The 19,485-nt window shown below is 31.1% G+C and overlaps 1 protein-coding gene across 2 annotated transcripts; it reads right to left on the minus strand.

Annotated features, from left to right (window-relative positions):
* Window positions 1-603: 603 nt before the first annotated feature.
* On the minus strand, window positions 604-9,118 carry HK2 (histidine kinase 2). Of its 2 annotated transcripts, XM_016310342.3 has the most exons (14): window positions 7,953-9,118; window positions 7,348-7,623; window positions 6,331-6,798; window positions 5,773-6,048; window positions 5,402-5,571; window positions 5,072-5,284; window positions 4,783-4,969; window positions 4,539-4,590; window positions 4,225-4,454; window positions 4,028-4,126; window positions 3,130-3,797; window positions 2,223-2,720; window positions 1,180-1,697; window positions 604-1,054 (listed from the first exon to the last, which is right to left on the minus strand). In XM_016310342.3, exons 1-13 carry the CDS (start codon window positions 8,271-8,273, stop codon window positions 1,445-1,447), a joined length of 3,711 nt encoding a protein of 1,236 aa, XP_016165828.1. In that variant the 5' UTR covers window positions 8,274-9,118; the 3' UTR covers window positions 604-1,054; window positions 1,180-1,444. The 2 variants fall into 2 exon arrangements, with proteins under 2 accessions (XP_016165828.1, XP_088348889.1); XM_088492763.1 differs by lacking the exon at window positions 7,348-7,623 and having other exon boundaries at window positions 7,953-8,964.
* Between the last annotated feature and the right edge of the window lie 10,367 nt (window positions 9,119-19,485).

A 19,485-nucleotide genomic window follows, 5' to 3' on the forward strand; every position in this document is an offset into this window, starting at 1 on the left:
CTAACGGCTAAGAAGGAATTTTCATATTCCATTGCAAGTGGACACTCTGCACAAGCAGGATCAGATTTTATGTGGGCCCCACCTTAAGGGTGGGAAAATGTGATGAAAAATCTCATGAAAAAGGATCATGTGGTTAAATTATTAGTGACAAATTATGCTGCTTACACAGGTCACATTCAGATTTAGAAATGAACTGCCACAAAAAAATAATTAAAAGATGTTAAGCTAAGAATCAAACTTCTAGAAGCAATTTTTGTAAAATTAAGTGCTTATTGTTTCCCTAAAATAATATGTTCCTAAACATGCTATAGTCATGTGCTTCACCAACAGGCAAAGAAAGTGTTATTATATTCTTAGCTTTTCCTAATGTCAGATGCTCTTACAACTCAACAAGGATATACTTTTACTTTTCCCCCTCTAAATGGCAAAATAATTATTTATTTATCTTACTTTTTTCCCCACCATTATTTTTTGTGTTGTAGAACCCTTTTTCTTTTCTTGCCCCTTATTGGTGAATTTCAAATTCTGTTGGTGGTCATTTTCTGCTGTATCTGATACATCTATTTTAGATCCATAAACAGCTGTAAAGAATGGCATCAACACTTGATAAATACTTATGGAAAAGACTTAGATTGGCACTTCTTAAGGGTAAGTGGAACACTTGCAATAATATATAATACATAACAAGACATCCTTTGATTCTACCTATATTCTATAACAACTTTGCTTTACATGTTACTTACAAAGTCCTGAGGGTTCAAAGGTTTACCATCTCCTTTCATCTTGGCCCCAAAGATTAAATAAATGATATCTCACTATAGCAATATAGCATTTTTACCTTATCCTACTTACTCAGAATGAGTATATACAGAGAAAAAAATGAGATAAGCAGCAGGAACAAAATCGGTTATCTACAGTTATGTCTTATGTTGAACACTTGAATTCCTCGTGTTCTGCAATGAGCGATGATTAGTATGAATCACACCAGTCTAAGCAACATAGCCTCCCCCAAACAACTGATTCTTGTTAAATAATTGCACTCCAAATCTGCTTCCTGATCAGGAAAAAGAAAAACAACAACTAATTAAATGTTGCATCTTAGTGACCAAAAAGTTTCTACTTGCTTAAATGTGTATGGTATGTACTTCTAATAACAGAGACACCGAATAAGGCACGCACCATCGCTAATGAGGCCATAGTGGAGAACCTCAAAGATTCAGCTTCGACGCTGGCATGGATGTCATGTTTAGAAACACATCAGCTGTGGTGTCTCCAGCTATTAAAACACAGTTGAAATTAATCCAGCTGAGATCTCATGCAATGGAAAACCGACATTTTGTCGTAAATCATGGGTTGCATGTGTAATACATGCCAGAGGTTACTCAATAGTTGTCAACAGGGTGCCTGCACTAATAATCAAATAACACAATCACATACTTCCACACTATGAACTAGGCTTGAAGAAGCGCGCCATGGCCGTGTAGAGCTGCTCTTCCTCGAACGGCTTTGACACATAGCCATCCATCCCACACTTTTTGCACTCTTCATTTGAAGCCTGAGTTACATCAGCTGTCATTGCTAGTATTGGAATGTGCCAGTAAAAGATATCCCCAAACATTTCAGCTGATGCTTCCCCACATGCAATTTTCTCATTTACGTCGTTCTCTAGGATGCGGATTTGCCTTGTCACTTCAAAACTGCACCAATCAAGATGAAATTAATACTTATAAATCACACCTTATTCATAGATCCTGAGGTCTAACATCCTATCTAAAATCATTCAAAATTCAATAGATTTCTTGCATTAAACTTGCTGGCCATCCACCAAATCTGAAAAAACATAGCAATCAGACAAAAGGACTATATCCCTATACCATTTCCCACTTAGATGTCTAAATAAGGAAGTTTTCCAAAATGAGCACAGAATAAGGCAGTTTTGTTCTAATCACTATCAACAGTGTAGACCTAGAGAAAAATTAGTTCAGGTTTGAATAGTCTAAGCAGTAGGTCATTAAAATCTTCTATAAGAAAGTAAAACAAGGTTATAACCTAAATTTTGATTTCAGTCAATTACAATCCAAGTTTGCTAAATGCGTTTTTCTCCGGTGAGAAGTAGACTTACTAGACCAGTTACCTGTTCTTATGGGGGCAACTATAGCAGATTCATTGCATTCAAAAGCAAGAAACAAACTGAGAATTGTGAAAATAGAAAGATCAATTACCCATCCATTTCTGGCATTTGGAGATCCATGAAACAAGCATCAAAATTGTGCGGTGGCTTAAGCATCTGTAGAGCAGCCCTGCCACCCTCAACACAAGTAACTGTTGCCCCATATTTCTGTAAAACACCTTCTGCAACTTTTCTGTTCACTGCATTATCATCAACCACCAAAATTCTTTTCTGTAATAATAGATTCCCAAGTTTGGATACTTTCTTCCTATTTATTTGCCTTTTTTCAATTCCAAGGGATTCTCTATAGGAGCAAACCAAAACACTGAGCCAAAAAGGCTTCATTAATATATCATCAATGACACCATTTGTCTTGAGCTCATCACATTCGTTCGGGCTAAGGTGTGTGGCCAGGAGAAAAACTTTTGGAAAGTTTATTCGGTCTCCATTGATGCCATTCTTTTTCTGTTTCTTGATGGAGTATAAGGTGCTACTTTCCTTATCCCAAGCATCCTTGTCTATCAGAATCATCGCAAACTGCTTCGACACTCTGAAGGAATAAATACAATCAAACTATGTGCACTTGCAACAAGTAAATGAATAAATTAACCTAAACTAGAAGAGAATCTATAATCCATTTTGATGGAATGAACATTATTTCGATGATTTGACAAAAGCTTTTCTCCAGACAAACCAGATGAACAGTAATATATGAGAACAGTTCAATATGCAAAACATACTCTATGATTTTGCTTGTCAAATATATACTGTAATATCATCTGTTTAATTAGTAAATGACTAGTAAAGAAAAACATTCTAAGGCAGCAATAGAACTTAGAAGCAGCTACCTTTAAATTTAGAGAAACAGCTAATTCGAAGTGTTTTAGAGTGATCTAATATCATTAAGGAATGCCTTGGATTAAATAGGAAAATTATTATGTTTCAATGTGCACATATACCTCATGTTGCAAGAACCAGTTAGACAAGAACATGCAGATTTCAAACTTGACATAACATCCACCGACATCCCCAACCTCTGTAGATAATATCTTGTGACCTCAGCTCGAATTTTTCTTCTATCTACCACTAATGCTCTCAACCCTTGCAACTGTGAATCAAATGTACTGAAATTCTGCCACTTTGCATCCAAAGATGTGGTTTCTCCTTTTCTGAAAGTTGCAGTAAATGTAAAAGTACTGCCAGTTCCAGGCTCACTAACAAAACCAATTTCTCCTCCCATGAGCTCAACAAGACATTTACTAATGCTCAGTCCTATTCCAGTTCCACCATATGTTCGAGAGGTCGAACTATCGGCCTGCATAAAACGTGTGAATATACGGCTTTGCGCATCAATAGGAATTCCTATACCTGTATCCTCAACTGTTACTAGTAACTGAATCAATTCAGGCTCTTCCATCAAATCCATACTATTTAACTTTTTAAAGTTGGCCCAACTTTTCCATCGGTTTCCTACAGCGAACCCACTTAATGTATTATATGTATTGTCTGACAAATCATGATCCAATTTTAAGCCTTCCCTCAGCACTGCATCCATGCCATGAAGTGGGTTCTTCACTTCATTTGCCAGATGAACAGAGACAAACACATGTCCTTTATCATGAGTGAACTGAAATGTATCAAGTAAGCTAATTAACAAAGATGATTTAATAATTGTTTATTAAACGTTAAGAGTGTTTATGTATTATTGTGATGCCTGTCCATTGCATGGATCTATCACTATCATTGTGTGACTTCCAAGAGAGAAAATGTTATATCAAAAACTGAAAGTTATTTCAAGAACATGTGGGAAGTATACGATGGATCAAAAGGAAATATACAAGGTGAAACATCGCAAACCTTGAGTGAATTGCCAACAAGATTGGTAATTATTTGCCAGAACCGTTTAGGATCGCCAATGACAACTTTGGGTACTTCATTGGATGCATAAACAGCCAACTGTATTCACCCCAAATTGAGAACAAAGATTTATGTAAGGCTTATTACTCATGTTATGAGACATATAGAACTAAGGTAGCTGAAAGAGAGGATCTCACCTCAATTCCTTTTTCTTTAGCTTTTCCCGAGAAAAGTGATAGAACTTCCTCTAGAATAGCATGTGGATCAAAAGCTACAGCTTCAAGTTCAAGCTTGCCTGCCTCAATCTTAGCCTGATCAAGAACCTCATTTATCACTGATATAAGATCCTTACCACTCTTATGCGCAGTTTGGGCATAATCCATCTGATTTTCATCAAGTTCAGTGTCCATCAACATTTGCAGCATACCTGGGAAATGATTTTAAACACTTGATATCACATACTATTGACAAGAACAGGTTTCCTATGATAACATCAAATGTTTTCAGTTACCTAAAACACCATTCATTGGAGTCCTGATCTCATGAGAAACTGTTGCAAGAAACTGCAAAAGTGGAAACAATCCTTCGAGGTTAAGACAAAAATATTAATCTAACTCGTAAAAGCAAAAATATTATATAATTTATAACAAAGAATTCTGATGTTGAATCTGCTTTTGAGAAATCACAATATTCTAACCATCACTCAAATATTACTTTGCATGACAGAAAGCAACAATCCAAGAAATATATAGCACCTGAGATTTTGCAACATCTGCAGCTTCAGCACGAACTTTCAGCTCCTCCATTTTTTGAGTGTCATCCTCCACCTTTTCTATTCGTTTTATGGCTACATAATATATATAACCAATAAGCAAAACGATGAGAAATATGCCAACCGAGTAATTGATTGCTTTCCAAGGTAGAGGAGGCCTCTGCTTGAACCTAAAATAAAAAAGGAAAAATTAAAAGTAAAGATATTAGGACCTGTGTTGATATGTGATACCAACTCTTTGGACATAAGACACTTTTAAGTGAAAGAAAAACCTGCAGTGCATTTCATGTTTTCGAAGTGGATCCCCAAAATCTAGACTGTTTATACGTAGTAGTCCAGTATCAGCAACATCAGTACCATACATTGTGATCGGTGCAGATGCGTTGGTTGTATCATAAACATTTACAACAATTATTTGCTTGCTTGCAAGTTGGTGGAGAAGCTTGTCCACCAGTGATCGAACATCATATGATGCACCCAGGTACCTTCCAATAAAGAAGTACCAATACACACATTACTGAGTTTGTGATCAATTTCTTTTCATATTAAGAGGAAATATACATGGTTCAAGGTTATGTAAAGCTATAATTAGATAAAATTACCCCACAGTAGCTTCGATTCGCTGCTCTGGTGTAGCATCTGCAGGAACATTGCTGTTATAAACAGCAAATGTAAGTACAACACCAAGGTGATTTGATTTTAGAAGTTTAAAAGGGGATGTCAGAACCCCCTTTCCTGTTGCCCTTGCTCGCAAGATATTCTCACGGTCCTCCTATATAACAACAACAATAATAATAATAATAATAATAATAATAATAATAATAAAGGACAAAAGTTAAGATCCTTCTGATTGAAATTTTCCCATGAAAGTTTTCTGTCTAGTACAGAAACACTTATGATAAGAGCATCAACATGAATGTATTAGAAAATGAGGATTATTTGGAGGCAATAGAAAGATAAAAGAAAGGCACACCTTCCCTGACATCATGTCAATAGACACAATATGAGAAACCGTTTCTTGAGCAAAAATCACTGGTGCATATTCATCCTGAATGGGCGCCGGATCCAATTTTTCTGGAATACAATCTTGGACTAGTGCTTCATTCTCAGTTTCCATTTTCTTAATAGTCCACCCGTGCTGCTTCTCAAACTCCACCCTATCAGAGTGGAGAACTTTCTTAGCATAAGCAACACCACTAGTAAGTGGTCTCTCAAATGCAGTAGTCTCAGTATATTCTCCAAAAATTGTCTGCAGTAAAACCGGAACTCCAAGGTTATGCTATCTTTAATTGATATGTATGTATTCAAAACTAAAAGGGAAGGAGCTACTGTGCCTCCCCACTAGTTTACATATATAACTTACAAATTTCCATCATTACTACACTATCACACAAGTACTTCGGCTAGATTTCCTTACACTGTCAAAAAGCTATGACTAAAAACAATGTAAAGTATTAGACATTGGACCATGATTAATTCTACATGGAATGGACTAAGAATAAGCATAAGAGATTGATGTCATGAAATCTACCTGGTCCATTGCAGATGGATGTTTACCATGGTGAAATGTAGAAACAAGAACAGCCAGAGCATGAACATGGTTCATGCTGACATTAAACTGATCTTGAAGCATACGGGCACGCTCATCACACATATTGGTAAGCATTTCTTCTCTTGTCTGCTTAAAGTCGGTGTATAAGTCACAGAATAACCAAATGGAAAAAAGTATTCCAAGTGACAAGAATATAGCTAGCGACCATTTCCTCCAAGTCCCAACACTCTTTAAAGGGTTCCGGGATAAATCTCGCAGCTGCTTTTGATGACTAACTTGATGTCCCTCAACTAGCTTCTGCTTTTGAATTCTTAGTAAACAGAATCCAGACAAATTGCATGATATTATAATTCCTACAAGGACCCACCAGTACTCTTTAACCAAATTTAATGAACTTGTATAGTCCATAATTGCAGAGACATGCAGTTCCCATGACTGCAACATGTTCTGAAGAATCAAAATAAAAGAGCAATATTATTATATTGTGGATGTAACTGTTTCATATAAGCATGTGTCAAGTATCAACTTCATGCTTTCTCAGTTACTGCTCAAGCTAAAATGCAATCTGTCTACAACTATGGCCGCAAAGGCTCTACTTGAATCAACTTTAATTAAAATTCTCTGCCTTTTAAAGATATGCCTTTACATAATAATGTTATGGGAATGTAAAACAAATGGCACAAAATGCTCCTTAAAATCTAATAAGAATGTTAAGGTGTGGTTAGGCAATTTAGGGAATTATCTAATTATGTGTTCAAGTTCTTAATCGTTTAGTTCCTAACCCAGCATCCACCATCTCAGCAATTTTTCAGGAAATGATACACAAGAAAAGCCTAATGCTCATGAACCCTTTAACAGGTTGAGCAGTTTGAAATGGGAATGGTAATTCAGCTAGAATTCAAAGGTACTAACTACTAACTATTTTGCAAAGAATTGACGCAGTAACTACTAAACTTTATATATATATATGTTCCTCAGCTTTGGTAAAGACTCTACCTTTCCACAGAACAGAAAATCAACCAAATTGGACGAAAGTAGAGAGTGTGATGCCAACAATACGTATTTTTTAAATGGAAATGATAATTGAATCCTTGTCCGGACATAATCCTCGAGAATTGGGCATTGTTCTATAGGTTCTACAGTGTCTGCAAAACATCTATGCTTCTTTTGTAACTCCTGATTCTCTGGACAACAAACTAACTGTGGATTGCAGGTTATGCCACTGTTTAACAGCATTTGTAGTCTTCTTTCATCAATACAGTTGGAGAAAATCTGCATTACATACTAGTAATAAGGCACAGGACAAAGAACACCACTTTGTTTACCTCTCATTCATATCTTGTGGCAAAAGCATCAGAAGACAATAGTTTATGTTCTCATTATTTGACAATTTTTTACTTCAGCTCAAAGTTATAATCGAACAAGTCAAAAATTCAATGAGAATAACACTAAACTAAAAGAAAGAACAGTGTGTACAGAAGAAGCCAGCTAATTCAAGGTTCTAAGCAGAAGTAGCTGTCCTCAACAACCATATTTTCCAGCTTCCAAGCTAGAAACCAAGAAAATTAAATACAGAAGAGTAGCTAAGTGCATGTTATCACCTGATCTGATCCAGATAATAGGGAAGCCAAAGCATGAAGCTGCTTCCTGCTAATGTTGTATCTTTGTAGCAAGATTCTTGAACTCTCTTCACAAGCAGCTTCTTTCTCCTTGCTCATCAAATACTCACTATTCTTGAAACTCAAGAAAAACCCGAAACTTGCTATGATAACACCAAAAACAATCAAAAGGAGCAAGGGCTTCCTCCTCCATGTTGTCCTATGAGGAGAATTAGACCCATTTAGAGGCTCATTGACCTTCCATGACTTCATGCTTGGTTGCAACCTCCCATTTGATCCTGAAATTCTTTTATTCACAGACATCTTCTTTCCTTTTTCCAAATTCAGCAACCTGTCTTTATCTTCTTCACAAACTCACTTGAAGATTCAAATTTAAGAAGGCTCCAGCTTTCAGCAGAACATTCCAAAAAACAGCACCACCAAAAGCACCCCACCATGAATCTTCAAATTGCTTAACCACAAAAGAAAAAACTGAAGCAGACCCAGAAATTCTGCCAGCAATCCAGCTCCAAAAACTCATAAAGTTTGATGCTTTATGATGTTTCCCTTCAACAGAACCAAACAAAGACTAGAACTTTGAATGCAATCCACTTCATATCTCAACAAACCAGCTCAAATCAGACACTGTGGTAGTGGTCCAAGGTTGTTGTTGTTGTTGATGTTGTTGTTATCTATGTTGGTGCAGCAGTCAGAGTGTGGCTTTTTATGTATATGATGATGAAAAGGGAGAGGTTGGAAGAGTAACAAGGGCATTTGGGTGGGGGTAATGGTAATAATCACTCACACAACAGCACAAGAAGCTGAATCAGAACCAGTTGTCATTTTGGCAATCTCACTCACTGAGACAACAAATTTTTGTTTGTTGAGAGAATGAGGATAGCAAAGTTTTGTTCTTTTTCCAATAACAAACACTTTCTGCCTCACTCAGCTCTGAACACCCAAAAGAAGCATCAAGTTTGGAACAAAAAAAAAATCTCAAAGAGAAAGGGTTCCCATCACCACCTTACAAATGCTCATAATAACTTCAATTTTTATTTTTTATTTTCTATTTTTTATTTTCTCTCTCTCTCCCAGTTTGGTGTGCAGCATTTGAGTATGGATCATGATTATCTCATCATCTGGTGGGGAAGGTTTAACCAAAAGCAAACAAAAATTCCAAGATTATAAAAAGAAAGGCTAAATATTTTTGGAAGAAGAAAAGAAAAATGTTTTCATTATTGTTATTATTATTATTATTATTATTATTATTATTATTATTAATTATTAATTAACTTTTTCTGCTGTTTATTTAACTTGTGTTTTGGTGTTATGCTCTTTTGCAAGAGTTGAAAAAGACCACACCATTGAGTGTTTAAAGATGGGGTACTCACAACTGTGAACTGTGGCACTGCAGAAATACGGACTTATGAGTGACAGAAAAAAAGATAAAGAGAGAGTCAGAAGAAAAGATGTGAGAAGAAATGGTTCTGGTGAAACCGTGAGTGTGAGACACAAACATTTCTAACATTGAAACAGGGAAATAAGGGTAAAAATGCCATTGCACACTTCTCTTTTTCTATTTCCCAGTTTCATCACAAGTAGTAATATGCCATGCTCACTGCTCTTTCTTTAGGGTGGATCCAAACACTTTTCACTCCACCGTGGAACTAGGATTTCTTAAACAATTTAGATAGATTTAGTTATTTTGTTACTTCTTACGGTTTTACCGAATGACTTGAATCTGTAATCTCTAGGTGAGTATGAGAAGATTATGTTATTTGAACTATAATTTGTTGACAATCTAATTAGATCTTTGACAGTATGTATTTTAAAAAAAAATATTCTATTAATTTTAATATTTTTGACATACAAAAAATCTAATTATAAAATTAAAAATAATATAAAAACTTAATTAAAAAAATATAAAAATATAATTAAAAATTTAATAAAATTATAAAAATCAACAAAATAATTAAATCATTTAGATATTTATTTTATTTTCAAGTTTATGCCATATTGTAAATAAAAAATACTATGTGCATATAAAAAATAATTATCAAATTAATCACTAAGTATTTATGAATAAATATATATATTGTTTAATTTTTTGGTATATTTTAAATTATTTTATATGAATAATTGATTTTTAGTGTATATATATAACATAATTATTTGAGATTTTTTTTTTGCAGTGATCTTTACTCTTTTCTAAAGTGTGTAGGTTAAAAAAATGCAACAAAAAAAAGAGATCAAGGTTGTAATTAAAAAATACTTGAAGGACAAGATGTAATATATTTTAAGGTTTAAGAGACTATGTAAGTAAGTTGGACTAATTTGCAAATGATGGAAAATTCAAGGAGTTGGAGTGCAATGAAAATAGATTCTTTTCAGTTTTTTTAATATTTGAGAGAATAAAGTATAATTTTTTATCTTTAATTATATAAATAGGACCAAAAATAAATAAGAGAAAACAATAAAAAGTGAGATTAAATACTGAATACCATTTTTTTTTTTTTTCATTGGAGAGGATCCACCCGAGTGCAATTAATCTAACATAAAGTGACACTAATTGTGAGTTTATGACACAAGTATTGCAAAATATTATGTGGTGTAGGGTGGAGAAGGGTCCATAGTAAGAGAAGCTAGGCAGGGGTCAAAAGTACTAGAAGGAAGAGTGGGCCATTCATTGTTACAGAGGGGTAGTGACTAATGTGCGCATGGTGTTAAAAGATTCCTGTGTGATTGGAATCAATGGTTTTCAAGAAATTATAAAGGTTTGTAATGGGGGCATAAAAAAAATTGAATGTCGGCTATATACCTTAACCACCAAAATATATAATAATCATAATAATATTAATAATAATGAAATTAAACAAAGTGAGAATCAACAAGAAATGGTACTAAACAAAGTGGCAATTTGATTAAAAACTACTATCAAAAGCATAATTGGTTTGACCATCATTGCAAGGATATTATTATATTAAGCTGATTTTTATATTATTGTTTATTATTATATGTATTAAGTTAATCTTAATTAGGTGGTGATCAAACACACAAAATGCCCTTGTAGTTTAGATCTTTGGATTTCTTGCATTTAGGGTTAATTAAGAATCATTATAGGGTGATGATGAAGAATTTTGGTTTAATGAGAAAATAGTAATTTACAAAATGCTATATTTGCAAAGTTGTAGCTACTATTTATGGTTAAATATAATTTTATTAATATTTTCTAAACCGTTGTCTTTCTCTGTTTCTCAAAACAGCTTTATCAGTGATCCAACATATTTATGGTTCTTAAATAATGTGTTGATGATGTAAGCACAACTTGTTGACTTGTACTCTTTATCTATTTGTTTAATTGTTTATTTATGTAGTTATTTATTTTTTACTCACAAAAAAATATAAAATAAAAAAAAAAGATAAATAGGTTCCTAACCTTTTGTTCTGCGAACATTTTTGTTTTTGACCATCGAAAAATACTTTTAAATTTCTGACTTTCACAAAATTTGGACGGATCAGTCTCTGACGGAGGCATTTGGACGGATCAGTCCCTGACAGAAGTATTTGGACGGAATGACTGATCTGTCCAAATTTTGTAAAAGTCAGAAACTTAAAAATATTTTTCAATGGTCAAAAACGAAAATATTCACGAGACAATAAGTCAGGACCTATTTGTCCTTTTCTCAAAATAAAATTACCTAAGAAAAGAGAGAAGAAAAATATAGGAACATAAATAGAAGCTAAAAGTGGTAGAAAGATAATGATGTATAGAAGCTTGAAGCTTTCCCTTTCATTCAAATTGATAACTTCATATGCTATAATCATCACCACAATGAAACCCATCCATTGAGTTTGATCGATTGGTCGTTTTCATTGGTGAAAAATTATCGTACACGCATTGCATTCCCCCATCAAGTTATTAAATTCGTGAGTTAATAATTAGCTCCTTGGGTATAATTTATTTTTAATGCAATTTGGAATATACTTGACCAAGATAACTATTCATTATACATTATCCATTTATTAAATTTGATAGATCTAAGAATAATATTTCGGTTGTAATTCAAATCACAAGTTAAAAAACGATCATTTCTAATATTCAAAGTGAATATATAAGAGAAGTTACATATTTATAATACCGAATTATACTTGTATTAGAAGATTTTTAAAGACTAGTTCAAAAATTAAGCATTTTATTTATTTAGGGGTGGCAACATGTACCCTATTCGCGGGTAGGGTAGGGTGCGGGTTGAGTATCAACTCTACCCGACCAACCCGCACCTTATATATGTATATACTTATATAAAAATATGTTGCAAGTGAATATTGAACCAAAGAGTTCTCACTAAATACAAAAGATTCTTAGTCATTAAAAGAAGATTATTAATTGATAATTTAATATCTTTTTTTAACATAAAAGTCAGTTCTATTTTAAAATATCATCAAGTTATATAATAATGTTGTATCTTTTTTGTAATCCGCGGATAGAGTCGAGTATCCGCGAGTTAAGAGCGGGTAGAGTTAGGGTTTGGATATTCTCAACCCACGGGTAGGATTAGGGTTGACTCCAAACCCTACCCTACCCTACCCATTGCCACCCCTAGATTTAGGGGTGTGCATGGCCCGGCCCGACCCGAAAACCCGACCCGGTCCCGAACACTTTAAGGGCTATTTTAGTGTGATTTCACCGGGTCTAGGGCCGGGTAAGGGTCTCAAAAATAGACCCGGTCATTATTTCGGGTCGGGTCCGTGCCATCACCCGAAACCGGCTCGGTAGCCCGGTCATCATACACAATTAATATTTTGTGTTATTAGTGATGGATAATGGCTATTCTTATATAGAATTTAAGTATTATAAACCTTAATATTTTGTGTTATTAGTTATTATAAGACTATAAGTTAATATTTTATGTTTAAAATGCATAAGATTTTAGACTAATGCATAATATTGTGTTATTTATATTGATTTAAATATTTGGTGTTATTAGACAATATTAGTATTGATTATGGTTATGCTTTAATTTTAGAGAAGAGTTGGTTCTTGTTATATTTTTTTAAGTGAATTTTACAATATCAAATAATGTTGGAGTCTTGAAAATTTGGATATTTTCACATGCTAGTTTATAAGAAGGTATCAAGGTAATATAATGTTAATGGCCCGGTTTTTACCCGGTATAATCGTGGCCCGAAAATGTATAGGTTTCATCGGGTCTAGAGCCGAATTCGGGTCTAATAAATAAGCTCGGTATATATTTCGGGTCGGATTTATGTCACATTAAACTCGGTTTCATTCGACCCATACACACCCCTACCTAGATTTATTCATATGAGGAACGAGAACAATATAAAATTTTAAAATATTTTTTGAGGAAAACTTTATTTCCATTAAAAAAATACAAAATTATAATATTTGTTAATAGAACTAATAATAATGTTTCGTTCATTATTTTCAAGAGAGAAGAAAACAATATTTATTAACCCTAATATAAATAAATACTAAATAGTGTTACTTTCTTGCGCCGGAAAATTGAAAGTCTAGATAGACATAAGGTGGCTGTAAATTTAATTAAATCAAAACCCAAATCTTAGGAAGAAAAAGAGATAAAAACCCCACCATCCAAAATGGATCTATGATCTATCAAAAGAAAGTAGCTATCGCCAGAAGGAAAAAAAATTTCCAATCATCAAAGTATATACATACATTACATGGTTTAAAATTATGTAGGGCCATGCTTCATTGTAATCCACTTTGATATAATAACATTTTGGAAGCCTTGTTATTTTCCTCTTCCCAACTTTTCTTTTCACTTCTTGCTGTGGAAACTAAACTACCATGCTATAACTATATGATTATTTAATATTAATATTAATATTTAGGAAGCACAAAACACTTTGAGTTAGGGTACATGTTCTTCGGACATAATAATACTTATTGATATTTTTTTTTGACACATGTATTTTTGTATTTAATTATATCTTAATAAAAAATAAAAATAAAAATTTTAAAAATATTTAAATACATTCAAATAATATTATATAACAGTATATTCAATCTTATTCTTAATATGTATTTTTAAAATAAATTTAAAAATTATATATATTATTATTTATTAAAATAAAAAATATTTTAAATATTTTATATAATAAAAAATATTAAAAATAGTTAAAAATTTAATTTATCTTTTAATATGAATAAAATATCAAAATATCATTATAATTTATCTAAAAATTACTTCATATTTTATATATATCGTGTCCTCGTATCTTATAGAAATTTAAAATTTATATATTTATATGTTTCATATCGTGTCGTATTAGGTATCTGTATCAGTATTTATGCATCATAAATTAATATTAATATGAATTATTTAATATATTCATGTTTGGAGGTTTAGTACTATGTTCATGTGGGAAGTGCATAGGATTACTGTATGGGGCACATCAAGTAACATTGTAACCTCAATAATTACAAAATCCAGTTGGACATAGACCCACCACTATGTCTATTATATTATTCTCCCTAGGAAGATTTCTCTTCAAGAATATGCATTCCGTTCGTAATTATTCCAGCTACATAAATGATATGATTTCCTTCCTTTTTCTTCTACACAATCTATTAATTTAATCAACTAATAAAGACCATGAATTTATGATTTTTTTTTTTAGGACTACTCCTTTTATATTTATTTTTCTAGTGAGAATATTATTATTTACTATTCATAGGAACATCTTTCCTAGCTTGTTTTATATAAGTTTTTTTTTTTTTTCTATGTTTTTTCCTCATGTGATATATTATTTGTAACTGATGAAATCATCTATTGGACAAGAAAAAATCTTTAGATTCTTATTAAAAAAAGAAGGGGGATCGACAGCCTATTTTTAGATATATTCTTAATTCTTAAATAAGATAAAATTCTAATAGCTTACTTTTTCTTGTTAAATATATTCCCCAATTATATGGACTTATCTGGAATAATATGAAGTTTTCAGAACTAAATATTTATATATAAACTTACTAGCTATTAACACATTGACAATTTTTGTTTTCTATTTTTAAAAGAGAGATGAAAAAATCTAAATTTTCTAAATTTTAGAGTGATCGTCAGCATAATTATTTCGCAAATAAAATTTTTTTTTATTCAAATTTTTGAAAAACGCAGAAAAATTATAATATTATTTTAAAATTAAACAAACTTGTGCTGATTCAAAATAGATTATTGAGTTATTTATTTATTTAAATTTATAATTATTTTTGTAATTTTAATTTTACTATCTTTGATAAAAAAAAAATTAAAACTCATATATATCTTCCACATGTTTGCAAAAAATGATTTTATAGTCTCACGCTGAGGAAAGTCAGAAGTCAGAATCTCTAAAGAACAATGAATTAGGTGTACAAAGCTCTTTAGGTTCAAATATTTGTACAATATTGCTGTTCATATGCATGCCAGCATTTTAAAAGGGATCATATATGCCTAGCTTAATAATTTAATGAATTTTAATCTATAGGAATAGGATGGCCAATTTTTTCCTCTTAGATATAATGTAATTCCCCAAATGGTTGAGTAATAGTTTAATCTGAAATTAAGGACCTTGATTGAAAAGTTAAGTCAACTTGCCAATGTTAAATTAAAGTAATTGAAGAAACTTAAGTTTATCAAAATTACACACATTAATTTTCTATTTGACTAGTATATATTCACTTTTGTTATTTTTTTATATATTACCCTAGTTGTACATCTAAATAATACATTTAAGAGAAAAACCCAAAATAGTCCTTGACAGAAAAAAAAAAAAATTTTCAACCCAACCCTGACAATTACCTTGAAAGGAAAACGAGGTTCCTGTGCCAAAAAAAAGTCAATGTTATTTTTTTTTTTTCACAGGGGCTAATTCGTCTCAAAAAAAAAATTAGAGGCCAGATTAAGTGTTTTTTTTTTTTTTCTTGGGAACTTCGTTGTCCTTTCGAGATAATTGTCAGGGACCGAATAGGGTATTCACTCTACATTTAAACTTCTTAGTGTAAATGTAACTAATATATACCTCTACATATGTATTTGTTATCCATGTATATTAGCATTTTTTTCTATTTTATTTTACTTTATTCTTCAATTGAAATAATGATAAAAATATCTTTCACATAAATGTTAATGGTCAAATAAAAAAAAGTAGTATGTGTGTAATTTTGATAAATCTAAATAAGTATGAGCTAATTTAACCATTTTAATATAATCCATTATTAAATTAGGAGAGTAATAATCAAGTTGCAAAATTTGATGACATCAGTTTATAGAAATTAAGAGCAACTAATAATCCTTTTTTGGATTTTCATTTTATATATATTCAACAGTTTGTTCCAAATTGGAGTAACTACTTATCATGTAGAATCCCATTATAAAATTCAAAGCCAAAAGAGCTTGATGAAAATTTTGTAAAAAAGTATAAGTTCAATAATTATTTCTCAATAAATATATAATCCTTCCATTTACCCCAAATATATAAGAATATAAGTTGCTTATTAAGTTCTTAGATTCTCTTTCCAACTAACAACAATGGAAAATAAAAAATAACAAAAAAAGTTGTGAGAGGGTAGAAAGTAAATTAGGTAAGATTAATTGTGTGAAGCATGACCCACCTAATTAAACAATCACACTAAAAAATAAAAAAAAGGAAGTATAGGGAGCTAATAGAATATTTGTATAATGTGTACAATAGAGGTTTAGGGATGTCCGAACTCCGATTCAGTATTAGAGATATAACCATTAGTGTTACCTTTTCCTATCAGCTTAAGCTTTTGGAATGAGTGGTTTCATGACATGGTATCAGAGTTCTAAATTCGAAAGGTTAAGAGTTTGATCCTTGGTGAACCCCAAAATCAGCTTAAGTTTTTGGAATGAGTGGTTTCATGACATGAGATATTTATTATCCCTGATATTCGGATGGTTATTCTGGATAGTATGAATGATATTCATTTTTTTAATTCATAGTCCATTATATACATTATACAAATATTCTATTAGCTCTCTAGCGGAATTCAATAAAAAATAAGGGAAAAAAATGTAAAGAAATAAACAAGTAATATATAAGTAGGGTATAGTATATAAATAATGTAAGCATGTAAGTTGTATAAATGTAACATCACACGTTTGATGCAAAGGCAGTACCTAACAAGAGTTTTGCTTGCGTTGAGCCAAGATCTGTTTGCAGCCACCATGTGTTGTTTGTCCCCATGGAACAATAACAATAACTGCTCTCTCACTCCCTTCCTATTTTCGTTTAGCGAAAACTCAAAAACAGTTAATTTTATATAAAATTAATAGTTAAAAATTATTAAATGATAATTTAATCAAATTTATCAAAATATTTAACTACTCTTAATTATCAATTTCATAAAAATTTAACTTCATTTGAGTTTTCACCTAAAATCTACTATGAATCTACCACATGCACCAACCTAGCTACCCCGCTACAAGACAAAGTGACAAACATAGATTGTGTGTTATAATAATAACAAGCTATCATATTTTTACGTAAAAATAATAACTGATGGATGAATTAACATATTTAGTATAGTATTAGTTAATTAGTTAATATTTTAACTATTATTATTTTCATATAAAAATATTTTCACGTAAATAATCACGTAATAATAATATTTAGACTAAACTAAAAATGTTTGTATGTATCATTTGTGACATCAATTTAGTCATTTGAAAAATTACATATGATATCAATTTAATTTTTTTTTTTTTATAAATATGTATGTGACATTTATTTAGTCTATAAAAAGATATTTAGCATTATTTTGTATCTCATATAAGATGCACATATATAACATATACTTAATGTTTTCTTTCTATAGGCTTATTTGGAGCTTGTTTGGGTAAGTTTTTTTTTTAAAAAAAAAATCTCTTTTTAAATTATTTTTTTTTTAAAAGATCTTATGGAAAAATAAAAGTAATTTTATATTTGAGCATCTCATGTAAAAAGATCTTTTTATCTATCAATTATGTTTGGATATAACGATATAAAAGTACTTTTTTGTTTATTTATTAGATGAAAAATATTTTTTTAAGAGAAAAAGATCTTTTAAAAAAGATGTAAATTACAGCTTCTCAAAAAAGATTTTTTTTTTTTAATTTTTCTAGTGTTTTTATTTTTACTACTAGAAATTTTCCAAACACGTTAAAAAAAAAAACTTTTTTTATTAAAAAAAGATATTTTTTTAATCAAAATAATAGCGCCCAAACAAGCACTTGATATTACAAAGCACATTTCAAAAATTAAAAGCATATATGACATATTTTTTGGCAACTAATTAAATTAATGTCAAAATTCTTTTAAGGACTAATTATTAATTCATATCATGTGTATCTGTATCTTTTAAGGGATCAAATTGCATTTAGTACAATATTTATTGTGTAAATGTAAACCTTAAACAAGTAAAAATAGCACACTTTAACTCAAGATGATTGTTTCATATTATATGATTGTCCAATCTATCTGTAAATCAATATATAAATACTACTAAATGTCATGTTTATCATAATTCTCTTTAATAAAGAAGGACAACTGTAACTTTTACACAAATGGTTTGAAGTTGACAAGTTAATCAAAATAGAGACAAAAATGATAAGAAGACAAGGGACATTATAAATAAATTAGCTCACCCATCTATTTTTTCCTGACACACAAACCCCTTGTCTTGACCAAAGTTTTGATAGCAACCCTTTCTCTAACTCATATTTGTATATGCAAGACATGTGTTGCAACCCTTTTCTTGTGAACATTATTATTCCTGTAACAAGCTTTCATATAGTCAGCAAAATTTGAAACTTCATCACAAAATGTTTGTTATGTGTTGGTATTATTTTATAATAGGTGTGTGAAGGGGATATGGTGATGCAAAATGGCTTTATAAATAAGAGCATGAAAGATTGTAATCTCCAAACTTGTCTCTAAATGGTTTATCACATATTGACTCTGGTCAAATTAAAGTTTTTTAACTTTTTTTTTATTTTTTATTTTTTGGTTTAGGTATATAGGACTTAGGAGCTAGCTATTTGGGTAAAGGGGTGTCCCCTACCTTTTTGTGGTGAAACGGCCACCACTACATCAAAGTGTCAATTCAAGTTTTTTTTCAACAAGTGAATCAATTTTAGAGCATAATAATTGAATTGACCCTTTAAGTTAGACAATAAAATGGAAAAACTTGGCCAAAAATGTTGAATTCAACTACAAGATAAAATTCATGTTAATTTTAAATGATTTAATATAAAAAATATCATAATTAAATATTTTGTTAGTTTTTTTTTAATGCATGGAATAAAATAATTTTTTAATTTTTAAATTATTATTGATTATGTAAAGTATTTTAATAAAACCATCAAATTGATTCGAATTATGCACGAGAAATGCATGTAAATCGAAACAAGTAAATTCAATTTACAAAACCATCAAATCGAACAAAATGGTTTCAATTTACGTTGGACATGAAATCTGTCACCTAATCGAATCTTGTTAATTCGATTTAAAC

The sequence above is a fragment of the Arachis ipaensis genome, chromosome B7 (genome assembly GCF_059453495.1).
Source record: "Arachis ipaensis isolate K30076 ecotype BB chromosome B7, ASM5945349v1, whole genome shotgun sequence".
Classification (NCBI taxonomy): domain Eukaryota; kingdom Viridiplantae; phylum Streptophyta; class Magnoliopsida; order Fabales; family Fabaceae; genus Arachis; species Arachis ipaensis.